The following is a 17,686-nucleotide window of genomic DNA, read 5'->3' on the forward strand; positions in this document are numbered from 1 at the left end:
TCTGCACTCGGCCTTCCTTATGGTCCAGCTCTCACAGCCATACGAAATAATTATACAACTCATGGCTCAGTTGCTAACAGGCCACGGACCAGTAGCAGTCCACGGTCCAGGGGTTGAGGACCCCTGCCCTACACACTCCCTTTTCTCCCTTGGCTCTTGCACTCCTCTTTCCCTGCTCTAGGAATCCTGGAGACCCCTGTGGTGGAGGAGGAGATCTTGTAAACCGACCTATTTCCCCCTCCTTCCCCCCCTTCACACACAGCAGAAATCGTCACTTACCTATGGCTCAGCGCTCAGAAGCTAACTTGAGAGGAAGCCCGCATTAAGTTCCTCCTTGACCTCCAGGAGCCACACAATTCGTAGGAAAGAGCCACGGTCTGGCCGTCCCCGCTTGATTGATCCTGAATCAGACCACTGGCCCATCAAGGTCGGTATTTTTCCACACGGACTGGCAGTAGCTCTCCAGGGTCTCTCACCATGCAGTGCCCACAACACAATGACCTTACCCGGAAGTGACATCACCGCGTTGCTGCCATCAGGAGGGGGGATGCTTTAGCTTTGGGCAAGCTCTATAGTTTGTAAGTCAGAGAACTATAGAGCAGGGGTAGCCAAACTGTGGCTCAGGAGCTGCGTGTGGCTCTTTTGCACATATTGCTCTCCAAGCCCCCCACCCCATCAGCCAGCTTGGAGAAGGCATCGCAGGTTCAAAGTGGCCAAGTGCAAAGTAATGCACATTGGGGCCAAGAATCCCAGCTATAAATACAAGTTGATGGGGTGTGAACTGGCAGAGACTGACCAAGAGAGAGATCTTGGGGTCGTGGTAGATAATTCACTGAAAATGTCAAGACAGTGTGCGATTGCAATAAAAAAGGCCAACGCCATGCTGGGAATTATTAGGATGGGAACTGAAAAAAATCAGCCAGCATCATAATGCCCCTGTATAAATCAAGGACAACCCTGCAAGAGCTATGGCTGACCCAAGGCCATTCCAGCAGCTGGAAGCGGAGGAGTGGGGAATCAAACCCAGTTCTCCCGGATAAGAGTCTGCACGCTTAACCGCTACACCAAATTGGCCCCATTCCCCAGTGCAAGATTTCTAGGTGTGTTTTAACTCAGGGATCCCCAACATGATGTCCGTAGGTGCCATGGTGCTCGCTGATACATTTCCTGGTTTTAGAAAGTGCATGAGGCTTAGTAGAGCTTTTCCCTAGCAAGAATTCTGATTGGCTGATCAGGTTAAAATGCTTTGGCAGAAATTACCACCACAGCACAAGGGATCTTCACTGAGAGCCAGTTTGGTGTAGTGGTTAAGTGTGTGGACTCTTATCTGGGAGAACCGGGTTTGATTCCCCACTCCTCCACTTGCAGCTGCTAGCATGGCCTTGGGTCAGCCATAGCTCTGACAGAGTTGTCCTTGAAAGGGCAGCTGCTGTGAGAGCCCTCTCAGCCCCACCCACCTCACAGGGTGACTGTTGTGGGGGAAGAAGATATAGGAGATTGTAAGCTGTTCCGAGTCTCTAATTCAGAGAGATGGGCGGGGTATAAATCTGTAGTCTTCTTCTTCTTCATAATCAAGGTAGACAGGGCAGCCATTTTGCAGCTGAGCACACCAGCTCAGAATTCCAAAGGGGCCCACAGGCTTAACAAGATTAAGGTCAAGGTAGTCCCCAGTGCAAGCACCAGTTGTTTCTGACTCTGGGGTGACATTGCATCACAACCTTTTCATGGCAGACTTTTTACAGGGTGGTTTGCCACTGCCTTCCCCAGTCATCTCCACTTTCCCCCCAGCAAGCTGGGGACTCCTTTTACCGACCTCGGAAGGATGGAAGGCTGAGTCAACCTTGAGCCGGCTACCTGAAAACCCAGCTTCCGCCAGGATCGAACTCAGGTTGTGAGCAGAGCTTAAGGCTGTAGTACTGCAGCTTTACAACTCTGCACCACGGAGCTCTTTTAACAAGATTAGGGACTCTCGATTTGACTTCTAAACAGGAAAGTGCCAAGAAACAAAGCCACTTAACATTTTAATCCCAAAAAAAGGCTTTTCAAAGCCTCATGCTCTCTTTGAAGTAGCTGCATCCGCCATTAAGTTTTAAAACTAGCAAAATGCACATGACAAACCACTTCACATAAGTTGGGAAAAACGTTTCTACTCACGCCCCCCATCGTAATTCCATCAATCAGGGCCACATAAGGCTTCCGGCAGGTACCTGTTGCAAAAAATACAAGTTAAATGTCTGAAATAGCACACTGCACGCTTTATAGCAGGGCTCACTTTGTAGCAGGAGCTCCTTTGAACATAAGAACATAAGAGAAGCCATGTTGAATCAGGCCAGTGGCCCATCCAGTCCAACACTCTGTGTCACACAGTGGCCAAAAAACCCCAGGTGCCATCAGGAGGTTCACAAGTGGGGCTAGAAGCCCTTCCACTGCACCCCACACCCCAAGCACAAGAATACAGAGCATCACTGCCCCAGAGAGTTCCAACGATAAGCTGTGGCTAATAGCCACTGATGGACCTCTGCTCCATATGCTTATCCATTCCCCGCTTGGAGCTATCTATGCTTGCAGCTGCCGCCACTGCCTGTGGCAGTGAATTCCATGTGTCAATCAACCTTTGGGTGAAGTTCTAACCCGACTGCTCAGCAATTTCATTGAATGCCCACGAGTTCTTGTATTGTGAGAAAGGGAGAAAAGTACTTCTTTCTCTACTTTCTCTATCCCATGCATAATCTTGTAAACCTCTATCATGTCACCCCGCAGTCGACGTTTCTCCAAGCTAAAGAGCCCCAAGCGGTTTAACCTTTCTTCATAGGGAAAGTGTTCCAACCCTTTAATCTTTCTAGTTGCCCTTTTCTGCACTTTTTCCAATGCTATAATATCTTTTTTGTGGTGCGGTGACCACACTTTGCATATTAGGCCACACACCCCTGATGCAGCCACGTAGCTAATCCTCCAAGAGCTTACAGGGCTCTTCTCATTTCTCGTCTGAAGAAGTGTGCTTAGAGCACACGGAAGCTTACATTCGGAATAAAAATATCTTGGTCTTAAAGGTGCCACTTGACTCCTGCTTTGTTCCACTGCTTCAGACGAATATGGCTGCCCGCTTGGATCTATTCAGGGGTGTCAAACATGCAGTTCGGGGGCCGAATCAGGCCCCCGGAGGGTTCCTATCAGGTCCCCAAGCAACTGACTGTCCTCTGCTTCCCTCTCTCGCTTCCTTCTGCATCACAGCTTGCTTTGCAAGGCTTGCTCAACTGCACAGAAGCTGCAGAGCAAAGCCTCTATTTTCTCCATTGGCTGAGGCACCTCCCTTGGGGAGGAAGGGGGGGAGGGATAGCTTGCTTTGCCAGGCTCTCAATCGCACAGCAGAGCTACTGAGCCAAGCCTCTCTTCCTTCTATTGACTGAGGCTCCTCCCCCACCAGTCCTCTGAGGAAGGCAGGAAAGAGCCAGAGCTTCCTTTGCCCAGTTACCTGGATCCCATGGAAGAAATACAAAGAAAGCATCTTTTAAGACCAATGAGTGCTAACAGTTTAAACATGTTTTTTTAATATATATATATATATATATATATATAAAATATATATATATAAAATATATATATATTAAATATATATATTAATATATATATATTTGTGTTTGTCTATGTTCCTTATAAAATTTATATCTCTGCTACCAAATCTTAAATAGGTCCACCCATGGCCCGGCCCAGCAAGATCTCTTTTATGTCAGATCCGGCCCTCATAACAAATGAGTTCGACACCCCAGAACTACATGGTATTATCACCATCGCTTTAAGACTGCAAGCACCCTTTTAAGATACGGCTGTTTGGGTCAACGCTCTGGCTTTTTGGCATACGCACCGATGGCATTGTTCAAGGTGTATTCTTCTCGGAAGAAATCTTGGGCCAGCCTGCCTCCCACTCTTCCGGCTTCTGTGATAGCTAGCAAAGAGAATGACACAAGTCAGGCACCAAAACATTTCCCAGCTTAGAACTGCCAAGAAACGAATCTGTAACAGACCTTTTATAATAACCAGACATCGTAATAGCTAATTCCAAACTGGACCACAGAGTGTGGATTAAGAAGAAGACTGCACATTTATACCCTGCTCTTCTCCCTGAATCAGAGAGTGGCTTACAATCTCCTATATCTTCTCCCCCCACAACAGGCACACTGTGAGGTGGGTGGGGCTGAGAGAGCTCTCCCAGAAGCTACCCTTGCAGAGACAACTCCTGCAAGAGCTATGGCTGACCCAAAGCCATTCCAGCAGCTGCAAGTGGAGGAGTGGGGAATCAAACCCGGTTCTCCCAGATAAGAGTTCGCACACTTCACTATAACACCAAACTGGCTCTCTAAGAAAGGACCAGGCCTTGTTGCTGGCATCACCCAGGAAGTGACATCATCACAATAGGGATGTTCAGCTGAAGCTCTGGTATTGGGGCAAAAACTCTATGGTAAAACCAGCTTCTACCACAGAGCTTTTACTCAAAGACTAGAGTGTCACCTGGATATCACTGGTGTGATGATGTCACTTCCTGCGTGACGTTGACGACAAGGCCTGGGCCTTTCTCTTTCTCCACTTAAGTCCCCTCACCGGCCAACAGATCAGCGGCTGGGGGGCATGGAAGTGGGAGAGGGTCCGGCAACCTTCCCACTACCATCGCAGCCTGGGGAACCGAAGGAATTGGCAGAAGGGAGCACAGGAGAAAGCCCGCAGGCCAAGGGGTTGCAATGGCGGAAGTGCTGTAACAGGATGTCGCACAAGATTGCTTCTGCCGGCTACCAAGAAAAAAGCATTCAATGAAACCTATGAACCTTTCTCACCTCTGATATCACCCCCAGCACAGAACGCCTTGCCTCCGGTCCCCTTTATTATGATCAGAAAGGTTTCGGGATCCTCCTCCCATCTCTAGCGAAGAAAAGAAAAAAGCCACGTCAGAAAAATCTGCATCCGGATTTTGCCTGTGTCCTCTTAGTTATCGGAGATCCGTCGCCGAAAGGTCGCTGTCGCACGTTGAAGTCTTACGTTTCTCTTGTTCCGGAAGGGTTGCTGCGAAATAATGACATGAACTCACCCCCCACTGCACCAAAAAATATCCCAGGACATTACATTACCCGTGATTACTATTGTTAGCCAGACGCTGGAAAAAGGAAATGTCTCCAAATATAAGGAATGGATGGAGAAAATGAAGGAAACATATTTCTTAATTAAATGAAGTTATCTACAGAAAGGTAAAAGCATAAGAACATAAGAGAAGCCATGCTGGATCAGGCCAATGGCCCATCCTGTCCAGCACTCTGTCACACAGTGGCCAAAACAAAAACAAAAAACCAGGCACCATCAGGGGGTCCACCAGCGGGGCCAGGACACTAGAAGCCCTCCCACTGTGCCCCCCGCAAGCACCCAGAATACAGAGCATCTCTGCCCCAGACATAAGAACATAAGAGACGCCATGTTGGATCATGCCAATGGCCCATCCAGTCCAACACTCTGTGTCATAAGAACATAAGAGAAGCCATGTTGGATCAGGCCAATGGCCCATCCACTCCAACACTCTGTGTCATATAAGAACATAAGATAAGCCATGTTGGATCAGGCCAATGGCCCATCCAGTCCAACACTCTGCGTCACATAAGAACATAAGAGAAGCCATGTTGGATCAGGCCAATGGCCCATCCACTCCAACACTCTGTGTCACATAAGAACATAAGAGAAGCCATGTTGGATCAGGCCAATGGCCCATCCAGGCCAACACTCTGTGTCACATAAGAACATAAGATAAGCCATGTTGGATCAGGCCAATGGCCCATCCAATCCAACACTCTGTGTCACACAGTGGCCAAAAAAACCATGCACCATCAGGAGGTCCACCAGTGGGGCCAGGACACTAGAAGCCCTCCCACTGTGGCCCCCCCAAGCACCCAGAATACAGAGCAGCACTGCCCCAGACAGAGAGTTCCAACAATACACGGTGGCTAATAGCCACTGATGGACTTCTACTCCATATCTTTATCCAATCCCCTCTTGAAGATGTCTATGCCTGTAGCTGCCACCACCTCCTGTGGCCGTGAATTCCATGTGTTAATCACCCTTTGGGTGAAGAAGGACTTTCTTTTATCCATTTAAACCTGATTGCTCAGCAATGTCATTGAATGTCCACAAGCTCTCATATAGTGAGAAAGGGAGAAAAGTAAATGAATAAGACTTTGTTTGGCTTGTCTGTATCCAGAAGATGAAATTAGGTAACTAATACTGACCAACAGAAAAGAGCCGGAGTCCAGCAGCACCATAAAGACTAACAAAATCTGTGGCAGGGGAGGAACTTTCGTGAATCACTGTTCCACAATGTGATTCCATCTGTTCTTATATTTTGGAGAGTGGAGTGATTTCAGATAGAATCCTAGAGTAGGAAGGGACCTCCAGGGTCATCTAGTCCAACCCCCTGCACAGTGCAGGAAACTCACAAATCCCCTCCCACCCCCACACACACATCCATGCCCAAAAGATGGCAAAAACCTCCAGGATCTTTGGCCAAAGTGGAGAAAAATTGCTGACCGACCCAAAAACGGCAATCAGCATCAGGTATGTAAGAAAGGGCCATGAGAACTAAGCACTGATGCAGCCCTTCCTGCCCACTATCTCATGATTTGCCTACATTCACAGGATCAGCATTGCTGTCAGAGGGCCATCTAGCCTCTGTTTGAAAACCTCCAAGGAAGGAGAGCCCACCACCTCCCAAGGAAGCCTGTTCCACTGAGGAACCGCTCTAAACTCACAAACACCTCCCCCTAAATTCACAGGATCTTCATTGCTGTCAGATGGCCATCTAGCCTCTGTTGAAAAACCTCCAAGGAAGGAGAGCCCACCACCTCCTGAGGAAGCCTCTTCTACTGAGGAACTGCTCTAACGGTCAGGAAGTTCTTCCTAACATTGAGACGGAAACTCTTCTGATTTAATTCCAACCTGTTTGTTCTGGTCCGACCTTCTGGAGCAACAGAAAACAATTCTGCACCATCCTCTGTATGACAGCCCTTCAAGTACTTGAAGATGGTGATCCTATCACCTCTTAGCCGCCTCCTCTCCAGGCTAAACATCCCCAGCTCCTTCAACCTTTCTTCATAGGACCTGTTCTCCAGACCCCTCACCATCTTCTTCGCCCTCCTCTGGACCCATTCCAGCTTGTTGATATCCTTCTTAAATTGTGGTGCCCCCAAACAGAACACAATACTCTAGGTGAGGTCTAACCAGAGAGGAGTAAAGTGAAACCATCACTTCACATGATCTGGACAAAATTGCATTGGCCTTTTTAGCCGCATCACACCACTGACTCATGTTCTGCGTATGGTCCACTAAGACCACTAGATCCTTTTCACACAGACTGTCAAGATGCTGAATTATAATAGGCAACTGTATCTGCGTTAATTCTTTCGGACCTCTCTGTAGCTATGGTCAATATTGGCGGTGGTATCTTTCTGGGAAAGGAAAGGTCCCCTGTGCAAACACCAGTCGTTTCCGACTGTGGGGTGACGTTGCTTTCACAACGTTTTCACGGCAGACTTTTTACGGGGTGGTTTGCCATTGCCTTCCCCGGTCATCTACACTTTCCCCCCAGAAAGCTGAGTACTCATTTTACCGACCTCGGAAGGAGGGAAGACTGAGTCAAACTTGGGCCGGCTACCTGAATCCGGCTTCCACCGGAATCGAACTTAGGTCGTGAGCAGAGTTCAGACCACAGTAGAAGAAGATGATATTGGATTTATATCCCGCCCTCCACTCCGAAGAGTCTCAGAGCGGCTCACAATCTCCTTTCCCTTCCTCCCCTACAACAGACACCTTGTGAGGTAGATGAAGATATTGGATTTATATCCCACCCTCCACTCCGAAGAGTCTCAGAGCGGCTCACAATCTCCTTTCCCTTCCTCCCCCACAACAGACACCCTGTGAGGTGGGTGGGGCTGGAGAGGGCTCTCACAGCAGCTGCCCTTTCAAGGACAACCTCTGCCAGAGCTATGGCTGACCCAAGGCCATGCTAGCAGGTGCAAGTGGAGGAGTGGGGAATCAACCCCGGTTCTCCCAGATAAGAGTCCACACACTTAACCACTACACCAAACTGGCTCTCCTTTGCTGCTTTACCACTCTTCTGGACCATTTATCAAAAGAAGGAACTGGAAACGATATACTCTTGCAATTCCCTTCTTGTCCAACATGAATTCTCCAGAAGGTGGCGCTTTAGGACAATTTAGGCTGTGGGGCTCTTTAACATATCAACAATATTAGGAAAAGTCAAGGGATCTGGAATGAGCTGTCACGAGATACACCAAAGAACCCCAACTCTGGTTCTCTTTTTGCCTTCATCCTTCCTGAGCGAAGACAAAAATGTGTGAGCTGGAGGCTCAGAATCTGTGAGCTCGCTCATGCTAACTCAGCTCAGAGGGAGCTCTGTATGTGGGCTAATAAATTCCAACTCAAGTCCAGGCAAGATGGAGGCACTGTCGGAAGGTGGTTCACGTGAAGGTTGAGAACGCTTGGGTTAAAACACTTGGGCTCTTTGGCTTCGAGTAACGTCGACTGAGAGGTGACATGATAGTGGTTTACAAGATTCCGCATGGGATAGAGAAGGTGGAGAAAGAAGTCCTTTTCTCCCTTTCTCACAACACAAGAACTCACGGGCACTCCATGAAATTGCTGAGCAGTCAGATTAGAAGGGATAAAAGGAAGTCCTTCTTCACCCAAAGGGTGATGAACACGTGGAATTCACTGCCACAGGAGGCGTGGTGGCTACAAGCATAGACAACTTCAAGAGGGGATTGGATAAACATCTGGAGCAGAGGTCCATCAGTGGCTATTAGCCACAGCTTATCGTTGGAACTCTGTCTGGGACAAGTGATGCTCTGTATTCTTGGTGCTTTGGGGTGGGGTGGGGTGGGGTGGGGGAGGCAACGGTGTGAGGATTTCCAGTGTCCTGGCCTCACTGATGGACCTCCTGATGGCGCCTGGGTTTTTTGGGCCACTGTGTGACACAGAGTGTTGGACTGCATGGGCCACTGGCCTGATCCAACATGGCTTCTCTTGTGTTCTTATGTCTGGGGCAGTGATGCTCTGTATTCTTGATCCTTTGGGGGGGGACAGTGAGAGGATTTCTGGTGTCCTGGCCCCACTGGTGGACCTCCTGATGGCGCCTGGGGTTTTTTGGCCACTGTGTGACAAAGAGTGTAGGACTGGATGGGCCATTGGCCTGATCCAACATGGCTTCTCTTGTGTTATTATGTCTGGGGCAGTGATGCTCTGTATTCTTGGTCCATGGGGGGGACAGTGGGAGGGCTTCTAGTGTCTTGGCCCCACTGATGGATCTCCCAACGGCCTCTGGGTTTTTTGGCCACTGTGTGACACAGGGTGTTGGACTGGATGGGCCATTGGCCTGATCCAACAGGGCTTCTTATGTTCTTATGACAGTGCCCAAATTGTCTTTGATGTGGCTGGACCCGCCCCCCGCAAAGGATCAAATTAACAGGAGCATTCGTGGATCCAGCCCTGTGTGGTCAGCGGAAGCAAGTGTAAGGGAGCGACAACCCTGACCTGGATTTCCCAGGCTAACCCAATTTTGTCAGATCCCAGAAGCTACGTAGGGTCGGCCTTGGGAGACCTCTAAGGAAGCCCAGGGCTGCGACGCGGAGGCAGGCAATGGCAAACCACCTCTGAACGTCTCTTGCCTCGAAAACCCTGCCCGGTCACCAGAAGGCAGCAATGATTTGTCAGCAAAACCCAACAACATAAAAAAAGAGTTCTTCTGGATCAGACCGAGGTTCTACGTGACCCATGTGATTAGGCTACTCTTGGGGCTCTCCATGCGGGAGCACATACAGCCAGGGCTGCAGGAGCTGTATCGGCTGCCGAACTGGCACACTTAACCACTGCGCCAAACTGGAAAGAAGGCACCAACCTTTATCTGGGGATAGATCTGTCGAATCATGGAAATGTTAAACGCGTTCAGAACCTTCGGCCTGTTCAAGGTGATAACTCCGGCACAGCCTTTTTTTTCCAGCAGGACCTCGGCCGAAGAATCAGCAGACTTGGACATATTCTGCCAAGAAAGACAAAAGTAAATACATACATGAGAAGTTGAGTTGGAAATAAATACATAAATACATTTCTTCAGGGCCTTTTTTTTTTTTTTTTGGTAGCAGGAGCTCCTTTGCATATTAGTCCACACGCCCCTGATGTAGCCAATCTTCTTGGAGCTTACAGGGCTCTTCTTACAGGGCCTACTGTAAGCTCCAGGAAGATTGGCTGTATCAGAGGTGTGTGGCCTAATATGCAAAGGAGTTCCTGTTACTCAAAAAAAAGCCTTGCATTTCTTACATGCCCAGGGAAATGCTGGTCACTGCTTTGGGGGTTAGTTATCTGGTCATTAGAACCATTTCATAGAATCACAGAATCATAGAGTTGCAAGGGACCTCCAGGGTCATCTAGTCCAACCCCCTGCACAATGCAGGAAACTCACAAACACCTCCCCCTAAATTCACAGGATCTTCATTGGTGACAGATGGCCCTCTAGCCTCTGTTTAAAAACCTCCAAGGAAGGAGAGCCCACCACCTCCCGAGAAAGCCTGTTCCACTGAGGAATCACTCTGTCAGGAAGTTCTTCCTAATGTTGAGCCAGAACCTTTTATTTTCCACCCCTTGGTCCTGTTCCTACCTTCCGGGGCCAAAGAAAACAATTTCACACCATCCTCTATAGGACAGCCCTTCAAGTACTTGAAGATGGTGATCCTATCACCACTCAGCCGCCTCCTCTCCAGGCTAAACATCCCCAGCTCCTTCAACCTTTCCTCATAGGACTTGGTCTCCAGACCCCTCACCATCTTCATCGCCCTCCTCTGGACCCATTCCAGCTTGTCTATAGCCTTCTTAAAATGTGGTGCCCCAAACTGAACACAAGACACCAGGTGAGGTTGTTTATACACCCACCTGGAGATTGGCAACCCTACACAGAGAGCTCACTGTATCCTGGGCATTAAGCATCAAACCCTTGCTAACTCACCCAATTCGAAAAAGACCTCCATACTCACCAAGTGTTGCAGTATGACCTGTAATCTGTTGAATGCTTTCAGCCTGAAAGAAGAAAACCAGGATCAGCCGTGTCTCTGCCACAGCTAACATCAATGGCATATATCCACGCATTCCTGTTAGACCTCTCTCTAGAAACAGCAGTTGCAACGATTTTTTAAAAATCCATTCTTATGTCTATTAAATCTTTTCCTGCACACAAACGCAAGTAACAGGTACCATTTACCATGCAGAACAGTACAGTCCGCATATAGCCATGCAAATGTTTATTATAGAAAAATCCTATACACTGTGCACTGAAAACTTTGGTTCAAATTAAAGCTGCCAGCTCCAGAAATCCCTGACGATTTGAAGGCAGAGGCTGGGAGGGGGGTGAGCTGGGTAGGATATAATACCACACAGATGGATTCAGGTGGGTATCCGAAGAAGAAGAAGGATTGCAGATTTATATCCGCCCTTCTCTCTGAATCAGAGACTCAGAGCAGCTTACAATCTCTTTTATCTCCTTCCCCCACAACAGACACCCTGTGAGGTGGGTGGGACTGAGAGGGCTATCACAGCAACTGCCCTTTCAAGCACAACTCTGTCAGAGATATGGCTGACCCAAGGCCATCCCAGCAGCTGCAAGTGGAGGAGTGGGGAATCAAACCCGGTTCTCCCAGATAAGAGCCTGCACACTTAACCACTACACCAAACTGGCTCTCAGTTTGGTGACGTGTGCATGCAAATAATTAATCATCATTATTATCGCAGAGTGGTAACGCTGCAGTGCTGCAGTCGGGAGCCCTCTGCTTACAACCTGAGTTCGATCCCGGTGGAAGCTGGGTTCAGGTAGCCAGCTCCAGGCTGACTCAGCCTTCCATCCTTCCGAGGTCGGTCAAATGAGCCCCCAGCTTGCTGAGGGGGGGAGCGTAGATGACTGGGGAAGGCAATGGCAAGCCACCCCGTAAAAAGTCTGCCTTAAAAACGTTGTGATGCAACATCACCCCAGAGTCGGAATCGACTGGTGCTTGCACAGGGGGGCTACCTTGACCTTTTTTTTATTGTATGGCAGTGGGTGTAGTAGAGCCAGCAGACCAGAAGATTGTGTGGTCAATCTGGTTTATTTTTTTGTGGCAAGCTAGGTTTATTTTTTAGGCTGAGAGAACTGTGACTGACCCAAGGCCACCCAGCTGGCTTCGAGTGTGGAGGAGTGAGGAATTCTTCAGATTAGAGTCCATCGCTCTTAACCACTACACCAAAGTGGCTCTCTGGAGTGGGCGTGCACATGGAAACATATGGTTGGAATGGAACTTTGTTGGTCTTAAAGGTGCCAGGTCCCCCCGGGGTCACTGGCAGGGGATGGTGGGATAGAGTTCCCAACGCGGACTCATTGGGATACTCCTTGAGATTTGGGAGTGGAGCTTAGGGAGGGGAGGGACCTCAGCGGGGTACAAGGCCATAGAGCAGCCAAGTTCTGCAGGGGAACCGATCTCTGTCGCCTGGAGATTAGCTGTAATTCCAGGGGAATCCCCAGGTCCCACCTGAAGACTGGCATTCCTAAGATAGATGGATAAAAGAGGTTGCCAGGTGAGGGTGTAGGGTTGCCAGATTTGGGGGCGGAGCCTAGGGAAGAAAGCGGCCTCAGCAGGGTCTAATGCCCCAGAGTCCACCCTCCAAAGCAGGGGTGGGGGACCTTTTTTCTGCCAAGGGCCATATGGATATTTATAACATCATTCGCGGGCCATAAAAAAATATCGACTTAAAAAAAACAGTGCTCCGCCAAGGGAGAACGATTCAGGCCAGCAAAATTAATGCAAATAATTGTTTTTCTATTTGAAGTCATGTGGGGAGAGCCTCATATGGCACACACACACACACGACCCTCTGCCCTAGGCAAATGCAGAGGTCCAGGGCTTTTTTGTAGAAAAAGCCCAGCAGGAACTCAATAGCATATCAGACCGCATCCCCTAATATTAGCATATTAGGCCACACCCTCTGGGACAATCAAGTGCGAACTTCTATTGGGGCAGCCAGGTTGGTCTGAAGCAATAGAGCAGGGAAAGAGCACAATATGTGGCTCTTTCACACATATCGTGTGGCTCTTGAAGCCCCCACCACTGTATAGAGAAGGCAGTTGTTCTTTAAGTCACGTCTCCAAGCCAAGCCAGCCAGCCAGCAGCTTGGAGAATGCCTTTAAAGTTAAAGTTGTTTTCTTTCCACCTCTCCCTCCATCCTCCATCTATTTCCCCTCCCTCCCTTTCTTGCGGCTCTCAAGCATCTGACATTCATATCTTGTGGCTCTCAGACATCTGATGCCTATTCTATGTGGCTCTTATATTAATAATAATAATAAGTCTTATTTATATCCCGCCCTCCCTGCTGAAGCAGGCTCAGGGCGGCTAACAAGACAGGGTGTGTACCATGATTATAATACAATTCATGATTATAATACAATTAATAAATACAGTGAAAACAGTTACATAAAACTTTTAAAAACCACAATAAATTAGGGGTGCTACATTTCAGTGAGGTATATATCCAGATGGCCAGATGTCGCTTTCAGGGTTCCACCTTATAGGCTTGTTGAAAGAGGGTAGTTTTGCAAGCCCTGCGGAACTGGTTAAAGTCTCGCAGGGCTCGCACTTCCTCCGGGAGCTGATTCCACCAGCGGGGAGCCATTATTGAGAAGGCCTGCTCCCTCATTACTTTCAGTTTGGCCTTCTTTGGTCCTGGGATTTTTAGGAGACTTTGGGAGCTGGATCTCAGTGCTCTCCGGGGAACATATGGGAAACACATTAAGCACGTTTGGCCACCCCTGCAATAGAACCAAGTTAGAGGCCAGTGGCACCTTGAAGACCAACAAAGTTTGCCAAGGTATAAGCTTTTGTGCGCATGCACACATGCATCTGAGGAAGTGCACAGGCACACAGAAGTTTCTACCCAGAATTAAACTCTGCTGGTTTTCAAAGCGCCCCTGGATTCAAACTTTGTTCTGTTGCTAGATCAAGGTGGGTAGTTGGGTTGGTCTGAAACAAGAGAACAAAGTTTGAGTCCAGCAAAGACACCTGGTGGAATCAGCTCCCTGTGGAGATCCAGGCCCTACCTGAGCTACTGGCATTCCGTGGGCCTGGAAGAGGGAGCTGTTCCGCCGGACTTATGGCTGAGGCAGCGGGCGCCCCATTATTCCATCAGTTGGCCTCCCTTGCGATGACATTGTGCCCTACTGCAGTGCTTTTTTACTGGTACTGCCATCATTTAATCTGGGCCTAGAACTATTCCCCTACCTTGCATGATGTGCCCTTTCCACTGGTGGTGCACTTTATATATTGCTTGACCCCCACCTGGAGGCTGCCAACCCTAGTTCAACCCACCACCATACAAAACAATTAAACCAGGGGAGTCAAACTCATTTGTTATGAGGGCCGGATCTGACATAAATGAAACCTGGCTGAGCCGGGTCATGCTAGGCTGGGTGGGCCATGATGGGCCAAGCTATGTGTGTACCTATTTAAGATTAGGTTGCAGAGATATAAAATTTTTAAAGGACACAGACAAACATGACTAAAGATTTTTTTTAAAACCCGTTAAAATAAAACATGTTTAAAACATCAGTACTTGTTGGTCTTAAAGGTGCTTTCCTTGCATCTCTCCCATGGGACCCAGGGAACTGGGCAAAGGAAGCTCTGGCTCTTTCCTTCCTTCCCCAGGGGACCGGGAGGGGGTGAAACCTCAACCAATAGAAGGAAGGGAGGCTTGGCTCAGTAGCTCTGCTGTGTGATTGAGCGAGCCTGGCAAAGCAAGCTATTCCCCCCTTCCTCCTCAAGGGAGGAGCCTCAGCCAATAGAAGGAAGAGAGGATTTGCTCTGTAGCTCCTGTGCGATTGTGAGAGCCTGGCAAAGCAAGCTGTAATGCAGAAGGCAAAAAAGAGAGAGGGAGAAGGAAGCAGGTGACAGCCAGCTGCTCAGGGGCCTGACAGGAGCCCTCAGGTCGCTTGTTTAACACCCCGATCTACGGGGTCAGGAGAGGAATGCAATCCCGGGAGATCTCCCGCCCCCACCTGGAGGTTGGCAACCCCGGTCCACCCAGCCCCCCTGCTAATCTATCCAACTCTGAAGAACCAAGGATTGTCCCGCGCTCGTGACGTGGCAAACGGCGCCGCCCACGTGACGTCAGCCAGCGCCGTCAAACTCGTGAGTGACGTCAACGAGGGGGGCCTACCTGGGCATCCGCTGCCCCAGCGCCGGCACCACCAGCGGCCCCATAACGCTCTCCGCCGTCACCCCCGGACACCACGCGGCGCCGGAGAGTGGCGTCACTCGGCCGCGCAACCGGAAGTTAGCGGCACAAAGGGGGAAGTGGGGGGAGAGCCGGGCGCGTCTCTGCCTGCTCTTTCGCCTCGCGCTCTATCGTCCGCACGGGCGACACCTACAGGCGGAGGAGGGAGCTGCGCGCTCCTACTTCTCTCCCCACCCCGCCTTCCTCAGAGCCCAAGCGGGGCAAAGCAGCACCGGTTGGATTTCTGCCTGGGCACGGTCGGAGGCTGCCGCTCTGAGCGCAGGAACCCTGCCTGGGAGGTGGGCTGGGGCGGGGGGTTAAGACTTCATGCACCACATAGACATTGTGAAATACTTTGGAGATAGGTGCATTCTAGGGTTGCCAAGTCCAATTCAAGAAATATCTGGGGACTTTGGGGGCGGAGCCAGGAGACGTTGGGGGTGAGGCCAGGAGACTTTGGGGTGGGGCTAGGAGACTTTGACTGGAGCCAGGAGACTTTGGGTGGAGCCAGGAGACTTTGGGGGTGGGGCTAGGAGACTGGGGGGAGGAGCCCAGAAACTGGGTGGAGCCAGGAGACTTTAGGGTGGAGTCAGAAGACTTTGGGGGTGGAGCCAGGAGCAAGGGTGTGACAAGCCTAATTGAACTCCAAAGGGAGTGCTGGCCAGTCATCCCATCTAAAAGGAACTCACACCTTTTAAATGCCTTCACTACATTGGAAATAATGAAGGATAGGGGCACCTTCTTTTGGTGCTTTCCGAGCCCTCTGCTTACAACCTGAGTTTGATCCTGGCAGAAGCTGAGTTTTCAGGTAGCTGGCTCAAGGTTGACTCAGCCTTCCATCCTTCCGAGGTCGATAAAATGAGTCCCCAGCTTGCTGGGGGAGGGGGGGGGGAAGTGTAGATGACTGAGGAAGGCAATGGCAAACCACCCTGTAAAAAGTCTGCCGTGAAAACATCATGAGGCGACGTCACCCCAGAGTCAGAAACGACTGGTGCTTGCACAGGGGACTACCTTTACTTTTTTATTACCTTGTTTTTGTATTGACATACTCAAACAAGGGATATTAGCTGTTTATCTCATTACATATATTAAACCCATCTTCCACTACATTTTAATGTATTTTTTATCTAATGGCAAACTAGAATGATGTATATATTTATGTTACACGTTAAAAGGTAAATTAGTGGGACAGGAAAAACTTCTGGGAAAGAAATGCCCTCGTTTTGACCCAGGCTTATTAGCAATAGAATAATCAACAGACATTCTCACATTCTGACATGTTACTGCTTTATTGGTTTCCCACGCTCCTGCAACCCAGATCAAAGGGTTTCTGAATTTGTTAATTTTACTGTTCTGCTATTGGATTTTAACTTTGTACCACTTGGCGTTCTAAACCCCACCAGCTCTGTGTAGCTCTGCTCACTGTACCTCATTCCTCGTCTGAAGAAGTGTGCTTGGAGCACGCGAAAGCTGACGTTCTGAATAAAAGTTTGCTGGTCTTAAACTTTGCTACTTGACTCCTGCTTTGTTCCCCTTCTAATATTCTGCTTCTGAAATGGCACACGAGAGGCTTTTGAAAGTTCAAAATGAACAATACGTTCTGTTTGACTTGGAGGAGGAATCAGGTGTAGGATGTAGGAGGTGAACAGGTAATAAAACCGAAGTGGCTTTGTGTTCACAAACACCAGATAACGTGTCGCCAAGAAGTGAGTGTTCCTGCTAGGGTTGCCAAGGCCAATTCAAGAAATATCTGGGGACTTTGGGGGTGGGGCCAGGAGACTTTGGGGGTGGGGCCAGGAGCAAGGATGTGACAAGGAGGATTGAACTCCAAAGGGAGTTCTGGCCACCACATTTAAAGGGACTGCAAGCCTTTTAAATGCCTTCCCTGCATTGGGAATAATGAAGGGCACCTTCTTATGGGGCTCTTAAGATCTCCGATCCTGGTCCACCCCCCATCCCCACCCAGGTACAGGACCTCCGTCTTAGTTGGATTAAGATTCAGCCGGCTCAATTGCAGCCAATCGGCCACTGCTTCCAGCGCCCTGGTTGGATGATTTGGGGCAGAGTCTGGGTGGCCGTCCATCAGCAGATAGAGCTGGGTGTCATCTGCATACTGGTGACAACCCAGCCCCAAACCTCTGGCAATCCGGGGAAGGGGGCGCATATAGTTCTTGTGAAAGCACGGTTGGCTTCTGTCGCAATTTCTCCCCCTCTCTGAAAGAAACGTTTTCACCATCAGCTGCAGAATCAGTTATCGACCGCTGGATTAAATTGGCTTTAATTGCAAGCCAACCGGCAAGCAGGCTGTTTTATTTGTTTCCCCCTCTTTAGCCATTTGATCCCTTTGCTAATTTAATTG

General features: G+C 49.3%; 1 protein-coding gene across 1 annotated transcript in view; it reads right to left on the reverse strand.

Moving 5' to 3' along the window:
* The window catches only part of HIBCH (3-hydroxyisobutyryl-CoA hydrolase), a 99,601-nt gene extending 84,218 nt beyond the window's left edge, over positions 1-15,383 (reverse strand). Inside the window, exons 1-6 of the mRNA XM_060257286.1 lie at positions 15,271-15,383; positions 11,073-11,115; positions 9,944-10,084; positions 4,827-4,911; positions 3,863-3,943; positions 2,155-2,207 (exon numbers count right to left, since the gene is read on the reverse strand). Coding sequence (XP_060113269.1) covers positions 2,155-2,207; positions 3,863-3,943; positions 4,827-4,911; positions 9,944-10,084; positions 11,073-11,115; positions 15,271-15,314 — 447 coding nt within the window. The 5' untranslated portion in view covers positions 15,315-15,383. The remainder of the gene's footprint in view (positions 1-2,154; positions 2,208-3,862; positions 3,944-4,826; positions 4,912-9,943; positions 10,085-11,072; positions 11,116-15,270) is intronic.
* Positions 15,384-17,686: the final 2,303 nt, after the last annotated feature.

The sequence above is a fragment of the Heteronotia binoei genome, chromosome 16 (genome assembly GCF_032191835.1).
Source record: "Heteronotia binoei isolate CCM8104 ecotype False Entrance Well chromosome 16, APGP_CSIRO_Hbin_v1, whole genome shotgun sequence".
In the NCBI taxonomy this organism is placed as follows: Eukaryota; Metazoa; Chordata; class Lepidosauria; order Squamata; family Gekkonidae; genus Heteronotia; species Heteronotia binoei.